This window comes from Chionomys nivalis, chromosome 3 (assembly GCF_950005125.1).
Source record: "Chionomys nivalis chromosome 3, mChiNiv1.1, whole genome shotgun sequence".
Classification (NCBI taxonomy): Eukaryota; Metazoa; Chordata; class Mammalia; order Rodentia; family Cricetidae; genus Chionomys; species Chionomys nivalis.
The window spans coordinates 104,566,076-104,587,664 of NC_080088.1; the positions used below are offsets into that span (position 1 = coordinate 104,566,076).

A 21,589-nucleotide genomic window follows, 5' to 3' on the forward strand; every position below is an offset into this window, starting at 1 on the left:
GCCTGTGGAGGCCAGAGACCTAAGGCTGGAATTGCAGACAGTTGGGAGCTGCCATATGGGTGCTGGGTATCAAACCTGAGACCTTTGGAAGAACGACCAGAGTTCTAACCACTGAACTCTCTAACTGCTCCCACACTTTTTTTTTGACACAGGTTCTCACTCTGCAGCCCTGGCCGGTCTGGAATTATACAGACCAGGCTGGCCTCTTCATTTTATTGATCACTAAAAAATAAGAAATTAGAAGGTGGCAACTTGGGATGTGGAGGCAGGAGGATCAGGGAGTTCAAGTCATCTTTGACTACACAGTGAGTCTGAGGCAAAAACATACACTAAAGCCGGGCGGTGGTGGCGCACGCCTTTAATCCCGCACTCGGGAGGCAGAGGCAGGCGGATCTCTGTGAGTTCGAGGCCAGCCTGGTCTACAAAGGGAGTTCCAGGACAGGCTCTAAAGATACAGAGAAACCTTGTCTTGAAAAAACCAAAACCAAAAACACAAAACATACACTAAGTAAATATAAAAAAAACATTCTTCAAACATACATCTTTTAAAAAGTTAAAAAAGTTCAAGGCCAGCTTGTCTACACAGCAAGACCCTGTCAACTCCCAACAAATCAACAAACAAAACACGCAGGCCCCTTACATTCATCTGAGTTACTGTAGGAGTCTAGAATCATGAGGGTGGCAGTGTCTGTCACACGTGGCCAGCACTTTCACTCTCCTGACTTAGCCAGTGCTCAGTGGTCATGGCAGACAGGTGTGATGTGTGATGTCTCCTGAGGTCTGGGCTGTGGACAGGGAGGAGTGGCCGGGTGGGAACCAGAGACTCAGATTAGGTATGTTCAGTGTCACGAGTCCTCTGAGGATGACGTTAGCACAGCAGTTCATAAAGTTACCGTTCGTAGCTGAGGCCACTGGGGACGGAGACGGGTCTGACACTGAACCTGACATACACGAGGGAAGCACAGGCTGGCCACCAGGCTGGTGAGGACGAGGCACACCCGACACAGGTGTGGGGTGGGGGAGCACAGCCGGTGCCTCAAAGGCAGGTGGTGGTTCTGTCTGCTCAGGAGTGCTTGCTGGGCCAACTGGGGGGCCATTGTCTCACTGACACCCATTTTCTAGGGCCACCAACTCCATCATCTGCCCTGCCCACACCAGCTTCTGGGGGCTGTGAGTGTCTTGAGAGAAGCATCAGAACTTGAGTGGGGGCCACTGTAAGGAGGGAAGGAGCCCATTTCTGGTCAGGCACAAGGCGGGACCTGCAAGGGAAGCCCACCTAGCACAGAATAGTCTGAGCATACTCGAGTGTCAGCCTACGCCAGCACGCCTCCATTTCTGATGTCAGGACCCTGTATGCTTTGCATGTGAGCACTGTGAGAGCAAAGGCCTCCTCTCCTGAAGGGAGGGATACACAAACCTGCACCTTCACGGGGCAGTCGAGGGCCATGTCAGGATGACCTGTGACTGGCTGGTCTGGCAGAGGACACAGAGGACACAAGTGGGGCATCTTGAAGCATCCCCTTCCTCAGCCAGGGAGAAGCCACCACTGGAGGGAAGTCCCATTTCCCCACAGGCTGACACACGTTAAGTGGCAGAAAACCGAAAGCAGGAGCCGCCCTAGCTGCTAGCTAGAAAAGGTGTTTCCTCCCGCTTTATTTGATAATACATTTTCACAGAAACATGATATATTTACAAATATACAGGTAAGAGACTGCTGGTCAAAAATTTGAAACTGAAAATATCACCAAAAATTTACAAAAGCCACCGACTGACCCAGGGAGTCGGGCTGGAGAACCTGGAGGGCCATGTGTAGGTCGGCACAGAGCTTGCAGCTCAGCTTCTGGCTGGGCTGTGGCTGCTCTGAGCTGAAGCCCAGCACCTGTGGCCACAGCTGCGCACGATGCTCTGCTTGGGGCCGGCTCCGTGGCTGCCGGCTCAGGATGCACTGGTCTGCAGGTTTTTTGAAGCTGCGAGCATTGCTCTTACTTTGGCCATGAGATCCTGTGTAGGGAAACATGGAGGGTATTTCAGTCTCCTGTTAACCAGACTTGTGAGGAGGTCGTGGTGAGGACACGCAGCAGAGTTTCCAGCATCCTAGCTGTGAACCTGTACCAGCTGTCACAAACCTCCCATAGCTGTGACCCCACATGGCCTGGGGGTACAAGTAGAGCCCAGGATGTGTCAGTCACCTGTGGAAGACCTGGGCATAGCAACCCCAGGAGGAGGACATGAACTTCCTGTGGAAGACGAGGATCCCCAGGAAGTGATTTCTCCCCGTTCCCTGCCTCATGGGCTCTTACTTAGTGCTTAACTGTGGTAGGGCCCAAACCACTGAGTCAGTAGGTGACCAGCCCAAGATTTAGACCTGGGTTAGTACTGGAGACAAGGTGTGAGAAGGAAAATTATCAGAAAACAAAAAATTGGGCCCCCATTATAAAAGCTGAAAGGAGAGGGGCACTCCCATCTTACCTGAGTTATTTTGCTCTGCACAGAGGAAACAATTGCTGAGGAGATCTGGCCATCTTTTTCCTGAGAAACCCCCCTAAGGCAGAGGAAAGAGCGGAGGCTCAGACACACTCAAGAATCTGAAGGCTGGTTCCCATGCCCTATACTCTCAAACTAACTTGAAAGTAGCAACAAACTTAGGAACACACCATGTGTGCATGAGGGGCAGGGGCTGTGCTGGGTGCCTTCCTCTACTTGCGACTCTTTTGTGAGACAGGGTTTCTCACTGTCTGTTCTTCATGGGTTGGACGCTGGATCCTCCCACCTCCACCTCAGCCTGTTGGACCTGCAGGTGCATGCTGCTGTGCCCTGCTCTTCACATAAATGCAGGGATTAACTTCAGGTCCATGTTTGTGCTAATAAGTACTTTATCCACCGAGCCATCTTCCCATGCCAGGAACATGCATTTTTATACCCACTTCATAAAAAGAACCTAACTTACATTTTAACACCATTACACAAATGCCTGTAAAGAGGAAGCTAACGAAGGCAGCACCTGTCAGGTAGGCCGGTGACTCCTAGTTCACACATAAAGCTTCTGTGGATGTGGACATCACCCTTGTCCTTGTGGCTGGGGTTTCCTACACTCACTTTGGGATGGCCCCCATCAAATGCAGAGCCCTTAGGTGAGCTGCGTTCCTCACAGAGTGGCCGTGACCCTGTCTGAACTGAGTATGCCCTGTTCATGCTTACGGAAGCTCCTACCAAGAACACACACTTTAACCTCACACAGCCAGCCTTACACTCAAGATTCCCTAGACTTCTAGGCCTAAATGTTTGGTAGATGCAATTCCAGCATGGATAGCTTCCTGAGACCATTTGTCACTGAGACCCACTAAGTCTTGTATGGTACCTCAGGTGCTCTTTTACTCACGGAAGGAATCTGAATGTCTGTTAAGAAAAGGATTCAGAGGAGGTGCACCCACACGCTCCTGTTTGAGGTCACCCACTTCATGTCACTTAGTATCCCCTATTCCCAGAGGAGCAATGGGGGCAGGGGCTCCACTGAGGCACTCACAGCCAGTGCTGGCCAGGTCTCACTTCCTCCCCTTGATTTTTCCCCCCGGAGAGCCGTCTGGGGGTCATGGTTACCTGGAGCGTTCCTGGGAAGAACCTCGGCTCTCCACAGGAGAGATGCTGGCCGAGTGGGCTGAGTGCGCAGAGGGACGCTGTGCTGCCTGTTTGCTCGGGGACGTTGACTGGGAGCGGGCTTTGGCCTTGGTGTGGGACCGTGATCTCCGCTTCTTCTTCTTCTCGTGGGGACTTCTGAAAGGGAAATGCTCTTGTCAGGGAATGCAGCGTGGCAAGAGGGCAGTCTGAACTTGTTTATTTCAAGGGCCCTCCTGTGGGTTTCCTTCCTTCCTTCCTTCCTTCCTTCCTTCCTTCCTTCCTTCCTTCCTTCCTTCCTTCCTTCCTTCCTTCCTTTGTTGTTCTTTTATATTATAGGCTGGCTTTGGACTCATTCTGTAGCTGAGGATGACCTTAAACTCCCCATCTCCTTCCTCCACCTCCCGAGTTCTGGAATTAGAGGATGTACTACCAGGACTGGGGTGTGTAATACCCACAATTGAATGAGGGTGTAGTGCATGCCAGCAAACACTTTAATAGCTGAGCACATTCCCAGCCTCATGTGCATGCCTTAGACAGCTGTAATCCTTCAGTCAATTGAGCCTGTATATCCACAGGGTACTGAGCTTTAAAAGAACCATCCAGAATCCAGCCTCTCCATAGGGGAAGCTTAGACCTGGGGAAATGTCTGGCATTTAATGTACAATGAACAATCTATTTGCATTGAAAATACCAAGATAACTACCAAGGGCAGCCTGTAGGAAAGTCTATACTGCTTTCTCACTCACGCCAAAAGATAGGGAATTATCAGCCAAATCCTGCATATACCCCTTTGTGGATGATAACTCAGGAGGAGGCAGCCTGGGCCTGCTCTGCTCTGCATGTCTGCTGCACCCATTGTCAGCTGAGCTCTGACCTGTGCCCTGCTTCCACCATAGGACAGGGCTGCCAAGCCCACCAGTCCCAGCAGGTCCCACTCCTTCTGAAGGCTCTGGCATTGCCTCACTGTTTCTACCATGTACAGATGTAGACACATACACAAAAACATGCGCGAAGACTGTGAGGACACATACTTGGTAAAATGCAGTGTCTCCTCTCAGATCCATTCCCTACATACAGGTCAGGGCCACTGCCAGCCTGCACTCCACCTCCCACTAAGTCTGTCTTGAGATGCTTTCCAGAGTCTTTCCTCCCTCCTGGGCTGCAGGACACTGCCAGGCAGCTCACGGCTTGGCTGTATCTTTCCAAGTGTGCCCACTTTAATGGGAACACTGCTAAGTCACTGTCGCCCTTTTCTCTTTTGCAGTCACCAGGGACCCAGCTCTTAGGCATTTGGTTTTCACAGAGACACAAAGGCCCTTCCCGATCTGGCCTAGCCCTCTGTCCTCCAGGAAGGCATAGGCATGGAGGTCAGAGGACGACTCTGTGGATAGTTCTTCCCTTCTTCCACGTTTTCATGAGTCTTGGGGCTCACACCCAGGACATAAGGCTTGCATAGTAAAGCACCTTTACTTGCTGAGCCATCTCACCAGCCCTGATTTAATCTTAACTTTGCTGGAGCAAAGCAGTTTGCTCGCTTATCAAGTTGCTGAGGTGCACTTTGCAAATGGGTCCTCCGCGCTGTTGCTGAGTGACCAAAGCAACAATTGTGGCCTGCTGTTCTGGAACATTCCTTCAGTGTACTTTTCAGTCTATGCCATCCTCCACACTCAGCTCTATAGGTACCAACACTCACATTACTGTATGGGTCTCAGCAGTATTTCCAAGCCCCCTGTAAACCTGGGCATGCCCCTACATGTTCTTATACTAGAAGTAGCACTGTCCGGGTGCAGTTGGTAACCTCACACCTCCTTGCTTCTGTGGCCAAACTACCCAGTGCAGTCTGGGGAGAAAAGAAGTGGTGAAGTACGGCAGGTGCACCTGTAACCTTGTAAAAAATGAAGCTGTTTCTAGACGGCAGCCTCAGCTGTGAGGACTGGCTGGTGAGCATCCTCGCCTGACCACTCTGAGTGAGGCCAGTGAGCAAGGAGAAACTTGCTGGGGCTCCCTTACTCTGGACTGCTGATGTTCAGTATCCTCTTGAGTGTACCCTGCTAATGTGTTTCTCCGGTCGTTGACATGGACTACAGAGACGGGCACCATGGGTGTCTTTTTCACTGGGAGAACAACTGCTCGGTCTCCTAATTGCCCCTGGAAGCAGGCTTTTGACTTTGGCGATACTGACTGTATTACGCTTTCCTCCCATTGGTAGGGTCTTCTTTTGTGGGTGTGTATGTATGCACATGTGGGAAGACAACCTAAGGGGCCTGCCTGTTTCCCTGGTACTGGTATTATGAGCATGTACCACATGTCTGGCTTTTTGTGTGGCTCCAGTAGATGGAACTCAGGTCCTATTGTTGGTGTAGCAGGTACTTTACTAACAGAGCTGACTCCCTAACCCAGCAGGGCTTTTATCTACCTACCTACATACCTATCATCCATCCATCCATCCATCCATCCATCCATCCATCCATCCATCCATCCATCCACCCTTCCATCCATTTTTTTTTAACATCTTAAGGAGTCTCAGGCATACATTCTGTTTTCTGGTTCTGGCTTTTATATTTGGATAGCTGATCTAAATAGAAGTAACATCTGCAGTTTGTTCTTTCTCATCTCAGTGTCCAGTGGGTGGAGCAGGTTCTGCTAGAGGACTCTCCTGCAGAACTGCTTCAGTGCTCTAGTCGAGCAATAGGTCATGCCACAGTGTGGGCTTTAAGAATGTTGCAGTCCGCTCAGTGTTTACCATAAAGCTTGACTGTGGCTTCTACCAGGATCTAGGTATCTCCAGGTCAAAGTTCTGCACCTTAGTGCTTTGACAATCATCGTTTCAGTTTGTCTGCCAGTTCTCCAAAAGTCCTAGGATGTACGCTGGGGTTGGGCTGGATCTATAGATCATAGAGGAGAGGAGGTGTGGGCAGTAAAGTTTGCTAGAGAGTTGAGGAGAGGCTCTATGTTTCTCAGAGCACTGGTCTGTGAACACAAATATGCAGAATCCTTGCTAGCCTAGGGATTAGTCATCTGGTCTTGGGGTGACTGGGGAGTGGCCACTTCTCTCTGCTGAGAAGGCCCCTGAGTGGTCACCTCATCATTCCCGCATGCTGGATTCACAGGGAAAACTGGTTTGGAGCTGGGAACCTGGTCCTAAGAATGTAAATTCCAATTTCTAAATTGGATTTTCCCAAGCAGATCAAATGATGTTCTTCTCCTGTGTCAGTCTGGGACTCTGTCCATCTCTCAGAGACAGAATTTCTTTATTATCCATTATAGGTCTGCAGGCCTTTCCTGCCTGATTAACTACAGAATGGTCAATTCTTTGACCATTTTCCACAAACAACCTTTAGTTCTGCTCCTTTCTTATGCTGCTATTTTTTGTTTTGCAAATGTCTCACTTCATTTTTATAATTTCCTTGCTTCTGCGCTGTCTCCTCAGACTGTGACGATGTGGAACTGGACCATGTTTCTACACGGTTGCTCTTCTGTAGTCTAACACCAACATTACAGAGACTCATTTCCTAGCTGGTGCCCTGCAAAGGGGAAACTTTCACATCACTTCCATACTTCCACACCACTCCCTTCCAAGTAGGACTCTTCTAGTGATGACTTCTCTCAGCAAGGGTACGGGGAAGTGTGCTGCAAACACACCTGTAGCTCTCCATGCTGTTCCAGGTCTCTGGCACACTGTCCTGGTCAGTGTTGGGCACCCATTTTAAAAGCAGGCGTACCCTTGGGTCGCTGGCCATGGCTGTGTCTTTTGTCTGCTGCACTGTATTCAGCTGTTTCTGTTCTGAGCACTAAGCACACATTTTGAACATCACATCCTGATGCTAAAATACCTGCCTCAGAGAGTCAGTGAATGGGAAAGTGGATCTTCCTTGCCTTTTAAAATCTCATCTGTTAGTATATTTACTTTTAAACCTTTTTTTTTTTTTTTAAAAAAAAAGGACAAGTCCCACAAGATCCAGGCGAGCTCAAACTGGTCATGTAGAAGAGATGGCTAGCCAGGCGGTGGTGGCGCACGCCTTTAATCCCAGCACTCGGGAGGCAGAGGCAGGCGGACCTCTGTGAGTTCGAGGCCAGCCTGGTCTACAAGAGCTAGCTCCAGGACAGGAACCAAAAGCTACGGAGAAACCCTGTCTCGAAAATAAAATAAATAAAAAAAAAAAAAAAAAAAAAGAAGAGATGGCCCCTCTGATCCTGCCACCCCCACTGCCACTAGGCATGCCCAGTTCATGTCCAAAAGCTAGGGACTGAACCCAGAGTCTTGAGTCCAACTGAACTTCAGTCCCGGTCCTAAGTGTTTCAATAGGGTGGGGGGGTACGGCTCCATTGTAGAGTGCTTTGCTTAGCCATGTGAGAGGATCTGGGTTCACCTCTAGCACTGCCCAAACACCCAAGCCCCAAAAGCCCACTTTATAAACACGTCTAAGATCTGTCTGACATGCTTGCATCTAAAAAGATTTTTCACAAAGCATTTTTAATTAGCCACCTTCTCATGGCCTCATTTGTCTTTTTTTCCTTCCTGAGCTTCTGCTTTTTTTTTTTTTGAATGAAGAGTTTTAAATGTTTTATATCTCAGCTTTTATTCATTTACTTAAAATAATCATGTTTTGTTTTTGTTTCTTGAGACAGGGTCTCATTGTGTAGCTCCGGCTGTCCTGGAAATATGGAGGCCTGGCTGCCTCTGCCTCCTGAATGCTGGGATTAGAGGTGTCTGCCAGTGAGCCCTGGATTCTTCTCCGCTTTAAAAATAGATTATATTTACTTATTTTGTGTGTGCATGCAGACACTTGTTTGTGTGTGTGCCAAGGCTTACATGTGGAGGTCAGAGGACAATTGTGGGAGTCAGCTGTTTCTCACCATGTGGTTTTTAGAGACGCCAGGCACCTTTACACACTGAGACGTCTTGCCAGCCCCACCCTGTATTTTTTCAGCTGTTTTCCCCGGTTGTTGAGGGACTGTAACAGATATCTCACTTCCCAAGTTCACCTTGAACGAGTAACACTGCACACGCAGCAAGGGCCGTTCAGTCACTAACTTCCGGTGCTGTGCCACATGCAGTTCTGCACAGGGAACGCAATGGCAGGAAGCCATTCCTACCGATTCCTTCCTTACTGTAGTGAAGTAACCAGGACATCTGTTGACTACAGCGCCGTTGTGTGCACTCTCTGAAACACAATTCACCATGCAGTCACATGCTGTGTGTGGATGCTGCTGCTGCTCGCTTTTATGTTCTGCCAATTTTGGTGTGTTATTTTTGAAGCAGGGTCTCGTGAAAATATGTAGAGGATGACCTTGAACTCTTGATCCTTCTTTCTCCACCTCCTGACTACTGTGCACTGCCATGCCTGTCTACCAGATTTCACTCTAAAAATGGGCAGTAGACTTAGATCCTGATTTCCAAACTTTCACTAAAAGGAAGCAGGTTATGCTGGAGAGATGGGTCAGTGGTTAAGAGCACTGACTGCTCTTCCAGGGAACCTGGGTTCTGTTCCTAGCACCCATATGGCAGCTCATAACCATCTGCAACTCCATTTTTCTTGTGGCCTCCACAGGCACCAAGTACACATTATTATGCACAGACATACATGCAAGAAAACCCTCATACCCACAAATAATAAAATAAAAAATAAAAACGAAATGGAAAGGAAGTTGAGTAACAGAGAAAGGACAGACCCAGAGCTGCAGCAGGAAAGGAAGCAGAGTAACAGAGAAAGGACAGACTCCAGAGCTGCAGCAGGAAAGGCAGCACAGCCTGGACATTTGTACAGAGATGCTGGCTAGTGTTTGAAGAGCACCATGACCAGAGTCAGAACAATGTGACAACTGGCTTGGAGGCTTCTGGAGTCTGTCACAATCAAACAGAATAAGGGAATGGGAAATGTACAGTCAACAATGTCCGGAGCAGTGCTAAACAAGAGAGGGGCTAGCTAATGACCGAGGAAGAGACAGAACCAGAAAGAAGCCATTCTTGGCATCACCACCTGACTTGGCAGAAAACTGGGAACAGAGTTCACATGCGTGCCCAGGGTCCCCTAGAAGGTGACCTGATTGTACAGAGACAGAGGCAACTTTAGATGAAGGACCAGGTGTAGCATCACTAAGGATGCATTCTTCAGAGTACTAGGTGTTCCTTCCACGGACGAGTACCATATCCTGCCTGTGGGTCTTCTGCAGCACCACTGGACTCTTTAATACATGTGGGAAGAGCAGTGGACAGAGACAAAGGGGGGCAGGAGAGGACATGCAGCTAAGTGAGCTGCTGACCAAATGTGTGTGGGTGCTCTCAGTACCACATTAAAACCCCCAGTTAGTGGACTGGGCGGTGGTGGTGTACACTTTAATACCAGCACTCAGGAGGCAGAGGCAAGTGGATCTCTGTGAGTTTGAGGCCAGCCTGGTCTACAGAGTGAGTTCTAGGCCAGCCCAGGGCTACAAAGAGAAACCCTGTTTCGAAAAACAAAACAAACCAACGAAAACCCATTCTAGTTAGTTTAGCAGGTGGTAATCAGTCTGCAGGAAACTGCTTCAGATTGTGCTCTATCAGAGTAGTAGCATGCCCCTCTGTCTGGGTGATGTATCAGGGTATCAATGAATCAGCCACAGGCCACCCATAGACTGAGAGGGAAGGGTGGAGGAAGTGTCTGACTTAGGGCTGAAGGTGCTGGATGGAAGCGGAGCAGCTCTAGGTCTGGGCGGAGGACACGGTGGCTGGCAGCTGCACACTCTTCAGTGCTGCTCCTGGAGCAGCGCTCAGCTGAGAGGCCTCGTCCTGTCTTTTCGGGATGACAGTGTTCCAGCAGAAATGCCAGAGGCCCCACAAATCCTGATGCCTAAGACGGGGCTAGACGCCCCACACTGCGGACACTGGCCCTCCACTACCTTCTCCCATCATGTACCTCTGAATGCAAAGGTTAATTTGAGGGCAAAGCAAGAATTCTTCTGTTGAGAGAGATCTTTTGCTGTAAGAATTAATTTTAGACCATGCCCTTTACATATACCAAAGGTGATGATGAACTTCAAATGTTAAACCACTTGCTTAAGGAATGAATTCTATGTACTGCAATAGCTGGTAGGATTATAAAGGCTGGAATGTAATTTATAAATGTGAACTTGTATTGGAAACCTTTGCCAACACCCATCAGCCTCCCAGCTTGTCTGCTGGCTTTTCAGGTGAAAGAAAGTGATCTCTTTTTTCCAATCAACAGCCATCCTGTGACCAGCTAACAGGCCGTTTTGTACTGCTCCACCTTAGGCTACCTCCAAAGGGGATTCTATGACCACTGCTCCTGTCCTATTGCATTTTGGGCAATAGCTGGGGTCCCAGATGTGTCCTGTTCACCTGTAACCCATGGTTCCCTTAAAAATTCTAGCTTTTCTGGCTGTTTTGTCCCATGACAGAGAGTGGTTTGATGACTCCTGCTCACTTGGGAACTAAAGAAATCCACGAGGAGACACTAGCTGTTGCTCCAGGGTTGCCCTGCTGCAGCCATAGTCTAGATTTTCAATGTCTCCCAGATGCCTATACACAAAATATTTGGTTCCCAGAGTGGTGCTTCAGGGACAGACTGGGACCATCAAGAGGGACATCAAAGGGTTTGGCCCTAACATGGGCACGTACCACAATTTACTGCCCCAGCACAGGCCCAAAGGACAGGACTAATCAAAACAAACCTTCACTCTTTGTAAGCTATTATTTCATGCACTGGACTATAGAGACGGAAAGGTGATTAACAGGAATGGAAGCAGGCACCACGGAGTGTAGACAGGTTTCCCCCAAGTTAGAGATGAGCCAGAGAAAGCCCTAGAGCCCCAATGTGATAGGGGAGGCCAGGCTAGCCTGGGCTCTCACCAGGTCAAAGTGCCAGGGAACTATGGTTTATAGGGTTAAATGGGCTATCAGGGGCCAGGCTCAAACGTAGTAGCTGGGATTTCTGCGTTATAACCATGTTGGCTGACCTCCTCCCTGCCCTGCTCACCATCGTATGCCACCCAGTCTCCAGTGTCCATCACTGGAGAAAAAGCAGGACACCGAGACAAGGAGTTCGTACTTTCAGCATTGATCCCTCTGTTCCCTACAGACAGGTAAGAGGAACCAGTGCAGATCCAGCAAAGACAGCAAGGTCCCTGGGCTGGTGTTAAGGAAAAACAGGGTGCAGAGCAAGGTCATGTGTTGGCTCCAAAGGCATAGACACAACTGTGCCCTGGATCCCCATATGCTCCTGGTAACACACTGCCCCAAGAGACAGTAACCACTGCTAGGTGAGTCTGGGTTCCCAGGAGACATTACCACTGAAGTTACTTGCAACTGCCTCACACAGGTGACATCAAGACTTCAGACATACATTATTTTTTCCCCTGTGAGACATGATAGCCTACCTGGAACGGGTTCGTTTCCTGCTGGCTCCAGGGCTACCACTCATCCGGTAGGCAGTAGGGACACTCCTGTCTTCCCGTCGTCTCTCAGGAGAGTGTGCTCTCCTTCTTGGGGACCGAGAGCGTGACCTAGATAGAGAACAAGGTGAACTTTAGCTCTTGTCTGAGGCCTGGTCTGTGTGGTATGCACCTCCCTACCATGAGGCCAGAGAGGCCCCTGTCTGAGATGCAGGCTGCTCAGGCAGGCCCTGCCCTACTGACACCAGCTGGGAGGCACAGAACCTCTCCCCACCCCTGCCTTGCTACAGCACAGCGCAGGTCTCCAGGAGGCTGCACTTGCTCCTCCCTGCTCCTGCCCTGTGCTCACTCACGGCCTGAAGCTTTCAGTTCACTCAAGCTGTTCCTACCCTTGGGCAGGGAAAGGTGCTGACATTCTGGCGGAAGGGAGAAACTAAAGGTTGAGAAGCCGAGGACTGCAGGCTGCACCTTGCCACCCTCCTGTCACTCCTCTCAGGCTATGCGGCAGGAGGTAACAGGACCACGCTGCAGGCCCACTGGCATGAAGCCCAAACCCTGCACCTCTCACAACATGATGCCCTCATGGCAGACTGATTAAGTTTATGGGAGGTTTCATGGACACAAAACCATCTATTAATACTTATTCTTTGTTAATTCATGCTCAGATTTATTCCACATATGGCAAGAGAGACCCTCAGACCCCTCTCACCCTTTGGGGGTGTAGAGGTCCTTAATACAGGTTCCTCAATGAAGGCTTGGGACTTTTATTTTAGTTCTCTGTCCATTTGCTATTTCAGGAAAATCTCCAGTAAGCAAAAATTTAGGGGGAAATAAAACCCTACCAAACCCAAACTCCTCTCTTTGTTCTGTTTCCATGACAACCCACTCAAAAACAATATAAAGCGAGAAGTTTGATTCCACCATCTGAGAAAGTTCTTCATTAACTCATTCTAAGCACAACAAATTCCTCCCTCCCAACAGAAACAACACACAAGTTGTTCAGGAATCAAGTTCTGGTCACACCCTGGCCCCCATGTGGGGCCTCTCCAGCAGGGCTGGCCTAGGTGGTGTGCCTCCCCAGACCTTCCCTAGGCTACACAGACTACAGAGGTGGGGGCAGTCAGACACCTTGACGGTTTACCAGGTTTCCCCTCAAAAGAGCTCCAGGAGTCAAAGCTGCTCGAGGCCGAGGCTGCCTGATAACTCTCCTGCTGTGCTGCCGCCACTGCCGAGCTGCTGGGACAAGGCTCCACACTCAAGATCCCTGAGGAGGCTGAGGGCCTGCGGTCGGAGGCACATACTTGACATTCAGAATGAAATGTGCCGGGCTGGGTGCTACCAGAGCCGTGAGAAAGCTCCGCTCACTCAAAGCTTAGCACCTATGGATGCTTAGCAAAGAATTCTACAATAAACTCAACAGTTAGGAAAAATAAGTTAGTTTTGAATGCCTGCAGATTCAGAATGTTGAAGTACAATACCGTTTTGCAGTGGCCATTAGCATTATGAATTCCTCAGAGCACATGGCTGTTCCCAGTAGAGTTCCAACCTTCTGGGAAGGAAGCCCTGCTCAGAACAGGGCAGCAAATAACAGCCGGTAATTCTTTAGGTTTCACTTTAATTAAATAGGTCTTACTGCTTTTAATTTTGCTAACCAGGCTCTTAATGTTGATGCCAGGACAGTGCAAGAGCTGGGAAATCCGGCTTAAAATCAATCAGTAGTTCAGCGTCACCATAGGCCTTCTTAAAGAAGACAAACCAGCCTCATGTAAAAACTTCCAGGCATAGTGAGTGCAACGAAGATATCCCTTCTTGAACGACCACAATGCTTTGCTCTGGAGGCAGGAGACTTAATGATAAAATCCAAACTATTGTCTGAATGCCAGTGTCTGCTCCTCCCTGCTCTTGGGCTTCTCACAGCTGTGGGCGACTCGGCAGCCAGGGTCTGGGTCTAACCTAGTGGAAACTGGCTACTGGTGTGAAGGTTAACTGGACAGGGTGAAGTCACCTTCTGTTCACTCACTCACAAGGCTTGACATTGTGAAGTGCAGGCACCTGAGCCTTACCTGGCTTGGCCACAGGTCACCTCAACATAATACTACTGTCCTACACCCACAGGGGTGGCACCACACGGGAGGTCCCAACCACCCTCTTTCCTTTAACAAACAGGTTTGCAGGACTAAATGTGCTTTCCTGGTGGGATAGTAAAGACTCACTAATTTTACACTAGAATATGACCTCAATTTAACCTGCACAAGGTCTTTCTTACTTTTTTTTTGAGACAGGCTGTCCTGCAACTAGCTCTGTAGACCAGGTTGGCCTTGGAGACCCAGCAGCTTCTACCTCCCATGTGCTGGGGACTAAAGGTATGTGTCACCATGCCCAGTTTTCTTAATGAATCCTAAATAAAACTAGCAAAAACCAAACAAACAAAATCCCCTTAGCCTGCACTCTTCCCATGCTCGAAGGGATTTACGGAGAAATGTCTTTATCACACAGTCCTCCACACTGCTGGACTGCCCACAGGCCTTAGCTGAACACTGAGGGGAGCTGACTATGGAAGGTTAACAGATAAGCAACTTCACATGTCATTGGTGGACGTTAGAGCAGTAACACCCAAATCATTACTGTGACTTAGCTGTGTGCCTGCTGCTTCACCTCAGGAAGACAGAATGCTGGACACAGCACAGCTGAGAGGTGGAGCAATACCTGGACAAGTCTTAGGTTTTCGTCAAGGCTGACTCAAATCCCTCACAGCCACTATGCTTTCGGAGGTACTGGGCGTCACTAGGAGACTAGTGAATTTTGCTAAGAAGAACTTGTCTTTGCAGATCCAAAGTCACCTACAGTTTGGACATATGAAGAAAGCAGTTTGCGCCCTACGAGCACATCACACAGTAAATGAATATCACACTGTCCTGCATTTTACATCAGACCAGAACCACTTAATATAGAGAACACACTTCAGTTACAGTATGCTACAACGGGAGAAAGCCAACGACTGCAGCATCTTACTTTGAGCTAGCAGTCATCATTTAAAAATGACCACTTAGGCTGTGCCAGGCCTGAAAAGTAAGCCTAGTATGTTCCATTGTAGATGTTACCATGGCAACAGGTTACTCTACCTGAAAAGATAGTTAAAGACAAATAATGACGGCATCATCAGCACTTTCTGTACTGTGGTCAGAATGTCAACAGCACATAGCATGAACTTGCCATCCCATTTCAGTCACAACTGCAACGTTTTATTTGGTGTCTTTTTGTCTTCAAGATATTGTCTTAGTATGAAGACCAGGCTGGCCCTGGACATCCTCTCTTCTCCTGCCTTGGTCTGAGTGCTGAGATCATAGGCATGGCTACTGCACCTGCCATAACCATGGCTTTCAAACAGCTTTGATCCTGGGAACGAGAGTGTGGGCAGGGCTGGATTAGGCAAGCAGCTTTGCTTTCAGCTTGGGAAAGTACAACCCTAACCCAGAGAGCATGCAGGAACAAGAGCGAGAGTGAGGTCCGTGTGCAGCCGAGGACAGCAGCTTCTAGGGTCCATGTTGCAAGCTCTCGGGATGTTTTGCGTACAGACAGTAGTTAGAAGGTGGGTCGCATTACCAGCACTCTTAATCTGCAGAAAGGCTGTGCTTGTCTTGATGTTTTATCTAAACTGTAAAGCCAAACATCAAAGATCAACTTATCCAATGCTGTAAATTATGTGAGTTGTTTAACCAAATTATTCAAAAGGATCTTTTTGATCCCATCTCAGCCCCCGAGGTGGAAGTTTGGGGAGCTTTGAGAATGACCAGCGGTAAAACATTTTCATTGAAGGTCAAATTAAGATAAAAGTGAAGGCCTACCATCAGAGAAGAAATAATGGTCAGAAACATTTCAGCTTCGTTTGTCTTTTAACTGACAGTTACACTAAGGAGCAGGATTTTGCTCCTGGACCTGTAGGCACTGAAGATATAAAGTGTTATAAATAATGCACTTGTATAAAATATGCAAACCTAAGTCTATTGCAAACTTAAAAATATTTTAAAAGATAATATATAAAATAAGCTAGTCCATTTTAGTTAAGGACTACAGTTAACTGTAGTCAGGAACTTACAAGGCAGGTGTTAGGTGAACACTCCAGGTCAGTAACACCACTACCTGGGGACAAGCTGGGCAGCCGAAGCACAAGGCAATCTGCCCTAACACACACTGAGATTAACGTGGGTGCCTGAGGTGATGAAGGGCCTGGGCAACCCTTTCTACTGGCTCAAAGCCTAGGAGTCATGAGGAAACTGTTTTTCCCCTTGTCTGAGCCCTGGAGCAGAGGAAATCTGACTAGCCAGAATGAGACTGAAGGATAGGTACAACCTGTGTTGTTTGGATCTGTAACACAAATTCTAGGAGCTTAAAAAAATAAATAAAAATCTAAAGCATGACTGCAACTAAATGACAAGCTTTCTGGTAATGGTACAAAGTGCTGAACTTCCAAGAACCAGAACCAAAGGCTCACCATGTAGACAAACACACTCAGTGAAGACAGTCACACTAGTGACTGCTGAACCTCATTTTTAAACCCTTCAAACCTTTTAAGAGGTATGCTCTGGGACCTATAAAGTTCAAGTTTACTAATTCTGTTGCCAGAAATGCTAAACTGCTTCTTTAACACCTGGCTCCTTATCAAGAGGGCTTTTTTGGTAGAACGTTTGGAGGCAGTAGGCTGAGGTGAAGAAACAGATCCACACAGCTGCCTCATCTACACTCACTTGCAGACACTCTGTAGAACATCTGAACACAGACTGAGTGGGAAGGGCTGCTGTACCACTTCACACTCAGAAGCGATCAGCACAGGAAAGTTCATTCACACAAAATAACTCCAGTATTGCCAGCCTATGAATTTCTACAACTCAACACGTGTCACTCCCTTCATGTTCTGTAAAGCAAACAATCCCCCCACTCTCTATAAGGCAGTCTCATGTACTCAAATTTGCTATACAAAGATAACCTTGAATGCCTTGATCCTTCTGCCTCCATCTTCCGAGCGCTGGGATCACAGGCATGTGTGACCATGCCCACTCACAACTTCGTTCTTCAAAAATCTTGATGGGAGGGAGAGGATAAGTTTTTTGTTTGTTTGTTTTTCAAGACAGGATTCTCTGCGGAGCCCTGACCGTCATGGAACTCACTCTATAGACCAGGCTGTCCTGGAATTCACAGAGATCTGCCTGCCTCTGTAGGCGTGCACCATCACCCAGCAACTCATTTTGTGTGTGTGTATGTGTGTAGGTCAGAGGGCAATACTCGGTGTTCTTCCTCAGTAGCCATCCACTGTGAGTTTTTTGAAACTAGTCTCGTTAGCCCTAGTTAGCCTAGATCTTGCTATATAGACCAGGTTGGCCTTGAACTCAGAGATCCACCTGCCTCTGCCTCCTGAGAGCTGGGAGTAGGGCTTTTGTCCACATATCCAGCTCATTCACCTGACTTTGGGACAGTCTCTCACTGGCCTGGACTTTGCTGATTAGGCTAAGCTGGCTAGACGAGCCCCAGCCAGTATCCACCTCCCATGCTAGAACTGGAAGCACACACTACCAGGCCTGGCTTTTTCACCCAAGTCCTCATGTTGTACAACAAATTGTACTGACTGAGCTAGTACCCTAGTGTAGCTTAGACTGCCTTAAACTGGAGATCCTCTTGCTTCCACCTCCAGAGTGAAGAGTGAAGTATAAATAAGTTATGCAGAGATAAGAAGCATAAATAAATCATTTAACCTGTAGTGGCTGATGAGCTTTGAAAAGCCTAAATAATATTTGAAAGATTTCATTTAGATTTGCAAGATGCCACACACACACACACACACACACACACACACCCTAGTGCATTCACCAGCCTAGTGAAAACTATGCTTATTTTAAACATACACAAACACCAACACCCCCTCCCCCCAGTGTGTTCATCAGCCTAGTGTACCCTGTGCTCACTTTAAACCTTCTGCTGGCTCTACAGGGTGCCAGGAGGAGGCTCAGCATGCAGGGCAGACTAGGAGCAGGAGGGCATGAGCGCCTGTACACCCACCTTGACCGCCGCACTGTCCGGTAGGCACTGGGCAGGGAGTGCTTGGCTTTTGAGTGGGATCTAGACCTGGGCTTGGAAGACGAGTGGTACTTGGGGGAGCGGGACCTCGTTCGAGACCGTTTTTTGTGCTTCTTCTTCTTCTTTTCTCTTTCTTCTTCTCTTGGTGGGTCTCTACATCTGCTTGAAGGCCTTTCTGGAGGCTTCACTTCTAACATGGGCAGAGTTCTACCTCCAACCAGCAGAGGACAGGGCATGACACCGGTTTCCTGGAAACATAAGCGAATGTGTGGATGTCACCAGGAAATACAACCCTTAAAATGTAGATAGCTCAGGGGCTGTTATTTATAAAAATTCCCCTGCTGGGTGTATGGATTACATCTGTGACTGAGACATGTAGAGGGCGGAAGTAGGAAAACTGCCTTGAGTTTGAGGCCAGCTTGGGCTACAAAATTTAATTCTAGACTAGCCTGGTATACAGTGAGATCTTGTCATAAAAGACAAACCTCTGGCCTTTCAGGAAAAATATGGTTTAAGTAGTCATCGATTGCTACACATGGAAGATTTCTCAGTTTGTGTCTAGAGGATTTAGCAGTAAGACTTATGGGAAAACTCAAGGGAGATGCTCTGTGTGAGCAGCCTCTCATACTGCCCCTGATGTCTGGGAGCCCTGGAATGGGATGGGGACAGAGGTGGTGTGCACATGCATCTGTAAACCTGCAACTGTGGGTACGGAGGCTCTGCCATCAGGCTCATTCTGGCAGCTGATTAACATCTCTGCACACGATTCTTACAGAACTACCAGCTCACAATGAAGAGCTCTGTCCAGTAGGTTGAGCTGAGGCCAGATGGCTACCTGCAGTTGTCAGACAGGAGGGAGAGCTCTCAGTTTTTCCTTGAACTCCCTTCTGCTTAGGCCATTAGCTCACAGGCTTATCATCACTGATGCAATATTCTTAGCTAGTGTAAAGACTGCTTAAAATTTTAGTATACCATTAATCTCTTTCTTCTTTTAGATAGGGTCTCACCTGTGTATTCCTGGCTGGCCTGGAACTCATAGAAAGTGCTGCCTGAGTGCTGGGATTAAAGGCAATTTCTGTGAGTTCTACCATATCCATCAATACTAGTTTTCTATGTCAATGAGTACATTTAAAGACATCACTTAAGATCATGCCTTGATATGTAAAGCCATCTAATGGCCAATGGCACTGGGCAGACTAACATGCAGAAAAGGACCATGTATGTACATGTGCATGGTGGAATGCTACCCTCTGGGTACCTGCCCATCCCGAGGATGTGACCTGATCTCATATAAAGAGCCTGCAAGAACTCTTATCTACATCTAGGTGGTTAACTGGGTGAATGTGCCAATATTTATGGGCAAAGAGCACATCAAGTTACTCAGCAAAGTCAACGACAGCCTATCCATGAAGTTTCATGTTTCTTTCCTTTTTTTGTTTTTTTGAGGCAGGGTTTCTCTGTTGCTTTGGTGCCTGTCCTGAAACTAGCTCTTGTAGACCAGGCTGGCCTCAAACTCCCAGAGATCTGCCTGCCTCTGCCTCCCGAGTGCTGGGATTAAAGGCATGCGCCACCACCGCCTGGCTTATGAAGTTTCTTGATAATGACAACATTTTGGGTTTGACTCTCATTATTAACTGTCAATTTATTTTGAGTTCTTCAGTTTCAAAGCAGTCAGACACTTAGCACCATCTGCTCCTCATGTTCCCTTTCTGTTGAAGCAGTTCTGCTGAGATAATCTTTGTGTGCACACACAATCAGGGAGACCATTCCAGAGCCAAACATCCATGAATTATAGACAGGGTTAATGTTGGCAGACAAGAATAGAGTCATCCTGAGAGAAGACAGGGGCTAGGTCAGCACTTTGGTGCTGCCAGCAGGCTGATGACAAATAACTCACATCAGAACACAGAGGCAATCTTGCAACCATGGCTTGTTTTTATCTATCTGCAGATATGGCTTTACATATTTTTTATTTTTTGTTATTTTGGAGACAGGGTTTCTCTATGTAGCCCTGGTTGTCCTGGAACTCACCCTATAGACCAAGCTGGCCTTGAACTCATAGATTCCTGCCTCTGCCTGAGTGTTGGAATCAAAGGAGTGTACCACCATCACCCAATGGCCTTATATTATTTCTTAAAAATAATAGACTAAAATATAAAATTATATAAATATATAGTTATCAATAATATGGAAAATGTATCTATATATTAATTATGAAATGTTATGACATACATATTTTTTAAAAATTAATAATATAAAAATTAATGCAATACAATATATTTATATATTATCTGTTTCGAGTGTGGAGGTCAGAGGACAGCTACTGAGTCTGTTTTCTCTTTTCACTATGTGGGTCCCAGGGATGAACTCATGCTTTATTAGGCTTGGCAGCAACCGTCTCTACCTGCTGAGCCTGCCCATGCTGTCCTGTCTGGCTTTCACCCCACTTTGAGATAAAGTCTCATCTAGTGCAGGCTGACTTTGAACCTGCCATAACTAAGGATGATCCAGAACTTCTGAACTGCCTTACCCCCAAGTGCTAGGATTATCGGGTGTGCTAACATCTATCAAAGACAAAACCTAAGACCCTCTGCATTCCAGGGAAGCATTCCAGCTTACAGATGTGTCTTAATGAGTCTCTTTGTTCACTGTACAAATCGGAATGAAATAAGAGATTCAAGCAAGCTTCATGCATGCCTGCCCATCTCCTTCCATAACTGCAGGGTTCACGTTCTTGCGCTCCTACCCTCACACCGATGCCACAGTGTACCATGGCTGCCTTCAGCTGGGTAAACTCTGTTCCTACTTTCTGCAGGAACAGACCTTGTGTGAGGAACCAGAAGGCAGTCCACCTTTGTGGGGCTCTGGAAAATGGGGTTGCTATGTTCTGCCACCTCCCTGAAAAGCTCATTCTGGCAAAGACAGGGCAGAGGTTGGCATGAGGACAGGACCACTGAGAACATGTGAGGTGGACACAGAAGCAGCGGGTCTTGACATCCAGGAGGTGGAAAACAGTCTCTAACCACAGACACACTGCAGACTCCAAAGGCACTTACAAGTGTCAATACAATTTAAAAGGGCGAAGGAGCCAGAGGTGGTGGCTGAGGCAAGAGAACTGATATGTGGTCCAGTTCCCTTTCCCTTTCCAACAATAGCAAACCAGAGCAAAGGGCTTGATCTGAATTATGAGAGAAAACCAAGTGTGGAAGTCTGAATGAAAATGGCCTGCAAAGGCTCACAGGAGTGACACTATTGGGAAGTGTGTCACTGGGGATGGGCTTTGGGGTTCCAGGAGCCCAAGCCAGGCCCAGTGGCACTCTTTCTTCCTGTTGCCTGCTGATCTGAATGTAGAACTCTCAGCTAACTCTCCAGCACTGTGTCTGCCTGCACAGTGCTATGTTTCCTACCACGATGATAACAAACTAAACATCTGAACTGTAAGTCAGACTCAATTAAATATTTTCCTTTCTAAGAGTTGCCAAGGTCATAGTTGTCTCTTCACAGCAACAGAACC

The 21,589-nt window shown here is 47.8% G+C and overlaps 1 protein-coding gene across 10 annotated transcripts in view; it reads right to left on the reverse strand.

Annotated features, from left to right (window-relative positions):
- Positions 1-1,622: 1,622 nt before the first annotated feature.
- Positions 1,623-21,589, reverse strand: part of Sfswap (splicing factor SWAP) — a 76,628-nt gene continuing 56,661 nt past the window's right edge. For 7 of the 10 annotated variants that reach the window (XM_057763831.1, XM_057763830.1, XM_057763829.1 and 4 more), the window contains 6 exons: positions 18,058-18,323; positions 13,135-13,287; positions 11,992-12,117; positions 3,598-3,771; positions 2,470-2,542; positions 1,623-2,001 (listed from right to left, as the gene is read on the reverse strand). In XM_057763831.1, the coding sequence (XP_057619814.1) occupies positions 1,936-2,001; positions 2,470-2,542; positions 3,598-3,771; positions 11,992-12,117; positions 13,135-13,287; positions 18,058-18,323 (858 nt within the window). In that variant the 3' untranslated portion in view covers positions 1,623-1,935. The remainder of the gene's footprint in view (positions 2,002-2,469; positions 2,543-3,597; positions 3,772-11,991; positions 12,118-13,134; positions 13,288-18,057; positions 18,324-21,589) is intronic. The other 3 variants (XM_057763835.1, XM_057763834.1, XM_057763833.1) reach the window with 1 other exon arrangement.